General features: G+C 47.0%; 1 protein-coding gene across 5 annotated transcripts in view; it reads right to left on the bottom strand.

Moving 5' to 3' along the window:
* Window positions 1-753: 753 nt before the first annotated feature.
* The window catches only part of TNS3 (tensin 3), a 388908-nt gene continuing 383661 nt past the window's right edge, over window positions 754-6000 (bottom strand). For all 5 annotated transcript variants that reach the window (XM_049894028.1, XM_049894024.1, XM_049894025.1 and 2 more), the window contains 2 exons: window positions 5955-5981; window positions 754-3835 (listed from right to left, as the gene is read on the bottom strand). In XM_049894028.1, coding sequence (XP_049749985.1) covers window positions 3691-3835; window positions 5955-5981 — 172 coding nt within the window. In that variant the 3' untranslated portion in view covers window positions 754-3690. The remainder of the gene's footprint in view (window positions 3836-5954; window positions 5982-6000) is intronic.

Genomic DNA, 6000 nt, shown 5'->3' with positions numbered 1-6000 from the left:
TGCTGGGCCCCATCTTAACTCACAGGAATTCAGGAGGAGGGTGAGGGCTTGCTCCCAATCACACTGTCCAAGACAGGAGCGAAGGGCCTATGCCAACAGGGCACAATTCCCCTTCAAGGGAAAGAGGGAGGAGTCAGTTCTATGGCTCCAGGCCAGTGCAGAGAGGGAAGAGGTTGGTGGGGGAAGGGGTAAGCTCATGAATGCCAGAGGGGCAGGCACTCACCCAACATGTCTCAGGACTGTCATCCAGCATCTGCGACATGACTAAGAGAATCTACCAGATTTAATATTCATGTCCAGAAACTGACCAGTTAGAAAATGAGGAGAACCAATTAGAGCTGGCCCAACACCAGGGGCTGCCTCCTGCAGCCACTAGGGGGTGTGTGTGTGTGTGTGTGCGCGCGCGCGTGTGTGTGCGTGTGCGTGTGTGTGTGTGGTGGGGGTGAGCCTATTTATATCAAGTATTAGAGTACTTACCACTGGGCATCATAGTTAAATGATGTTAAATCTTTGAATATAGTTTTTCAAGGGCCTCTGAGCAGAAATTTTAAAATATATTCCTGAAGGCAAAATCTATGCGGATTTATAACTGAATCCACTGACCAATAAACAACCCCTGTTAACCTCCCAAATAAACACACGAGACACACAGAAACACAGGCAGGCACACATAGACACACACAAACGTGGAATACTTTAATCATTTAGTAGGGGTACTACCATCCACACCAACAAACACAAACACCTGTTCACTGAAGCTTACCAAGTTCATAATTTTATTATACTCTGAACAGAGATGATATTTAAAGAACAGAGCAAATGACTATACAAAGGATTTATAGAACATTCATTTACATACTGGATATACTCTTTACAGTATCAGAAAAGGTAAAAATATTCGATAACAAGTAAGGCTGCTAAGGAGACATTACAAGGTCTTTGACACTGAGGATACACATGAAATTCTTTAATGCAGCGTGGCTTTTAACGCAGTTAAGGTTTAACACTGGAGGATTACAACAATATATTTTGTGAGTAGGTTAATAGGACCCTGGCTATAATATTTGCTGCGAACAGTTCTTGGGACCTCACCAGCATTCCCTCTCCAGGACAGCACATCCGTGCCAGGCAAGGCCCTGAGAGGCGTGATGCCTTGGAGTGCGCCTTGTGGCACACCCCCAGAGCCGGAGCTGGTGGAGCACGCATGAGGTCTCCAGGGTACAACACACTTGTCTGTGACTGCACAGGTGTCTGTGCCTGCCCAGGTGTCTGGGCCTGCACAGGTGTCTGTGACTGTACGGAGTTGTCTTCTCGCCTTCATGTACATGGGGCACACCAGACGACAACCCGGTCGTACCAGTCTGTCAGAAACCTGCAGATGGAGGTTTCCTTCAGTTCCTCAGAGGGAGCGCTTTGCTTGGAGCAAATTCCCTGATGCCCTTGACCGATGTGAGTACTAACCACACCTGGCCAGTAAGTTTAAAAGGCAAATTTTTGTTACTTCTTGAAGGAGCTGAACAAAGAGTCTTGTGGGTGGCCCTGATAGCTCCATAATTCTACGTAGCACATCCCTCTCCTGCTTTTATTTTAAACAAGCCCTCTTTTCCTTCATCAGAGGAGAAGGTGCCCAGCCTGTGGTCTTTGGGTCAAACATTGGTACAAACCACCTCAGTATGCGGCAGCCACTTGGTTAGAGGATACACCTCTACTTCCCCTTGACTGATTCCTGCAGTAGAGGAAACACTGAAATGCTAGATGCCTCTGCTGAAGACATCAGGGCCACTAGGACAGGCCAGCATACTCCCTGTAATGGTCATGCCGACATGCGTCAGAGAGGCAGGTCCACAAGGACCAGGCAAACATTTGGCACAGAAACAAGGCACTTGCCTTTGGTGAATCAATAGGAGCTAAAATGTGGAACCATCCACCTGCTTTTCTATATACACACATCTATGTACAATACCTGCTGGAATTCAGGTGATTCCAGCTCTGTCCATTGCTAGGATTTTCTCTGTCACTCATTTTAAAACAGAGAATTCACCAGACTTATTTTCAAACCCTAATCTGTTGCTGTGGTACCTGTGATCTAAGAGCTTGCACTTGAGTTGTGAAAGCAGAGAAGAACAAGAAATTCACAATGACTTACAGTCTGAACAGTCGCCGTGGAGCACGCTGGGCATTAAGGGAAGGGACCGTGGCTTTGTTATGACCTTGCCCAGCTCCATCTCTCACTCTGGGAAGTTCCAGAATCAACCGCTTCCTCCAAACCTATGACCACGGGCACCTTCAGGTGGAAAAACCACTGCCTCAGAACGGTCATATAAGCATAAAATGACATACTGAGCCAATGGCCAGGGTGATGTGGGAAAGTGGCACTGAAACAGATCTTGTACATATTGAGAATTATTCTTTCTCCTCTTCCTCCTTTCCTCCTTCTACTCAAGGACACCATAAACACACAGGATCCCTGGCAGGAAGGAACAAGCATGGCAAGGAGCACTATAAAGAGAAGGACTCCCACCAGAGCTTAAGAAGGTGAGAAGTACTTCATGCAATGCTACACTGGGTCTTCCAATAACTCCTACCAAGCAGGTGCTAAGCAAGACTGTGCTCTCACTGATCACTTCCTACCCCTTCTGAACTTTTTCTACCAAAAGAAAGTCATCTAAAAATATGGGAAAAGGTAGGAGTAAAGAGTTAGAGTGGGCTCTTGGTAACCTGGTACACGGAAGACTTCTAACAGCACCCCATTGGTCCCCACAACACCATTTTGTGTGTCAAGGCACTAGCAGAGCATCTACATCGTGATGAACCCCTAAAACCCAAGCGTGACAGGCAGCAGTGTTTGTACACACGCACGATACAGCAATGGCAAACTGATATCATAAATAATTTGGCATAAGAAAAATATAAATTACATAGAAATGGCGTTTTACTTCCATCTTCTCCTTTTATCCTCTTCTGGTCAAAACGGCTTCTCCCTGGTTCACTCATTACTCAGAACCCCGTCACAAGAGCAGGGGGTGTGAATCATCACCCACTGGAGGATCAGTTTCTAAAGCATCCCAGTGCTCTTTTCAGATTGAAGCCTGAAGGCTCCCATCACCCTCATCCTCACCATACACCCCGTCGTCACCTTGTTCACGACCCCTCAACATTCTAGAAGGGCTTGACCTGCACTGACCTTCACCAAACATGCATCCCCTTCTGGGTCAGGTAACATCTCCACTGCTGTGGAAGACCGAGATGAGGGCTGCCATCACCACACATCGCCTGGCCAGGGGCCTATAAGGATGGGCGGCACTGTCACACCACGCTGGAGTGAGTTGGCCACTCCTCCGCACAAGGGCTGGTGCACTTGGAAGGAGGGGACACTACCCCTTTCTCTGGTGTGTTTTCTTGCATGTTTCTTTCCAATGTGGTCCCTGTTGGGTGCACTCTTTGTTCACCTTTTTTCATCTAAGAAGCACTTGGCTACAGAAATGTGTCACATGAGGAGTTTCTGTCAAGAAAGGCCAATAAATGGTGAGGTTGATTGTTCTTGTTTTGAAAAGTTGGAAGATCCACTTTTCCCTCCCGGGCCAGAAATGTCCAAATGTCAGTTTGCTACAAAGTGGTGGCCCCATCCCAATCCCATGATGTCTCAAGATCCTTGAAAGGCTTCCTGTGGGTCTGGGGTATGCAGGACTCTCAAATCTTCTTTGGGGACCCGATCATGACCTTTGATACAAAGTTCACGATGGCACTGGCTGGCTGCTCAGGGTCGTGCTCTGCAAACAGGTGGCACACGTTGTCTGTGGTGCTGCCTTGCTTTCGGGCCACAAACCCAAAGACCCTGCAAAGGAAAAGCCAAGGTCAAAGTGGCCAGCCACCAACCACTACCACCACCAGGAGTGATCTCAGCTGCCACTTATTAAAATCTCCTCTGTGCCAAGGCCCCTCTAGGTACCTGACCACACACTTTATCTCTAACCTTCTCAAGCTCTGCAGGTAAGATATCACTACCTCTATTTTGTAGGCGAGAAACTTGAGGTTGAGAGAAACTGAGTGACCGGCTCATAGCCCAGTGCTAGGGCTGGACTCCAAGCCAGGGCTCCACGTACTGCACAGGGCTCCAGGCACACACAGATGCTTCTCCATGTGTGGCTCAAGGTCACTGGTTGGAACCCTCTGGACACTGGTTCATGCAGATCCCTGAGCCCTACTCTCTAGCTAAAGGACAGGAGTCTTTGAGGGGAAGGTGGGTCCAGGGTGCCAGGTGATTTCTCAGGGCACTATGGTATGAGGACCACTATTCTGCCTCATGAGACCACCTGTTCTCACTTCATGAAATCAAACCAGACGGGTTCCAGGCACCTGAGTTACTGCCCTTAAGCACAGGATAAAAAGTTCAAAATACTGCTAGAGACCGATTGGGTAGTACTAATAACCCAATGTCGATTCCTGGGGTGATGTCACATACACCCAAGCCCTGACCCCGTGTGCCAGAAGCAGCGAGTGTAACCAGACGCACGTGTCTACAAGCATATGGGCTGGGATGAAAGTTGAAACCCAACCAACTGGAGGAGCACCCAAATTCATGGGGAACCAGTGACCTCAAATGGGATATTTATTTCAACAGAGATTAAGACCATGGCTTATAAACTTAGCACTTCTTTTTTAAACATACACAAGGATTAAAACCACATAGAGGAGGCATATCAGTTCCATAAAACCCTGATTTTTAATAAAAGGGAAATAAGAAAGTAACCACTCTGATGACTCTCTTCTTTGGTTTTGTAAGTAAGTCAGGGCAATTGTTTAAAGAACAGTACATTTAATTATTTTTCTTAGATGAATGGAAGCCAGTATCTTAATAGGCTTTTATGAGTCTTAAAGTTCACACAATAACTACCATTATCTGTATCCAAATCCCTGGTACAGGTCTCCTTTCTCTTAGAAAAATGAAAGATTGTTGGATTAAGCGTAACAGTTTCTACACCACAGAGGAGACCCGCGAATGACTCATGTGACTCCATTGCAGTTACAAAGTCTATGAAGACAAAGTCCTTGTCTCATTCCTGCCTGCCAGGTTGCAGGGAATGTGCCAGAACAGTCTATACCTGGGGTGGGGGTGGGGGTGGGGGTGGGGTCATCTGAGCACTTTGTCACATCCCTAAGCTAGGGAGACAGTTGAAGAAATCCTAGGAAAGCGGACCTGTGACTTGACATTCCCACTGCTGTTGATTCAATTCCGACTCATAGCGACCCTAGAGGACTTGACATTATGGTAATTAAATTTAGATTCTGGAGAAGGCAATCAAGAAACCGAGACAGCTATGCCTCAGACAGCATGGGCAGGATGAGACCCCTGTTGCCTGTCTGAGAGCAAAGCCAGCTGATGGTGCCACACCTGAGACCCCAGGTGGCTGTAAGAAAGAGACACCGAGTGGACGGCCCACACTGAAGCAGGCTACTTGACCACTTAGAGAATTAGGACAAGGCCCATATGTCAAAGGGGATCTTCCAAAGGGCTCCCTGAGGGATTGAGAAACCACGGCCTGGCCTGTCTCAGAGCAAGGGCATTGTGAGATCTGTCTTCTGCTCTGCGTGTGATAAACTTTGAATATCCACTTCATTTGTGTTCATGTTCACGGGAAACCTCAAAGTAACTGCGAGCCACATCCTCTCCTAAATGGCTGAAAAAGCTGTACTCTGCCTCATTGTACTTATACCTAACTTTATAGATCAAATGTAAACAGCACACGCAGTGAAAAGCAGGCAGAAAGATGAACACTACCCAGTCCCTCCCTACATAATAAGAGCAGTTTTAATTTTAAAAGCAAAAACCAAAACCACGGACGTTATTTAGCCACGCTCCTATCAGCAACTCTCTTAGGAAACCTGGAACAGAATTCATTGTTGCATTGTGACTCTAAACTAAGAGGCAACGTAAATAAATCCTGGCAACTTACTTTGAGGAAGGGCCATCTTTGATCCACCTTGTGAATTAAAGAGAAA

The sequence above is a fragment of the Elephas maximus genome, chromosome 8 (assembly GCF_024166365.1).
Source record: "Elephas maximus indicus isolate mEleMax1 chromosome 8, mEleMax1 primary haplotype, whole genome shotgun sequence".
In the NCBI taxonomy this organism is placed as follows: domain Eukaryota; kingdom Metazoa; phylum Chordata; class Mammalia; order Proboscidea; family Elephantidae; genus Elephas; species Elephas maximus.
Note: the sequence above shows the minus strand (reverse complement) of the source record. Positions and strands in the feature narration are given on the sequence as shown.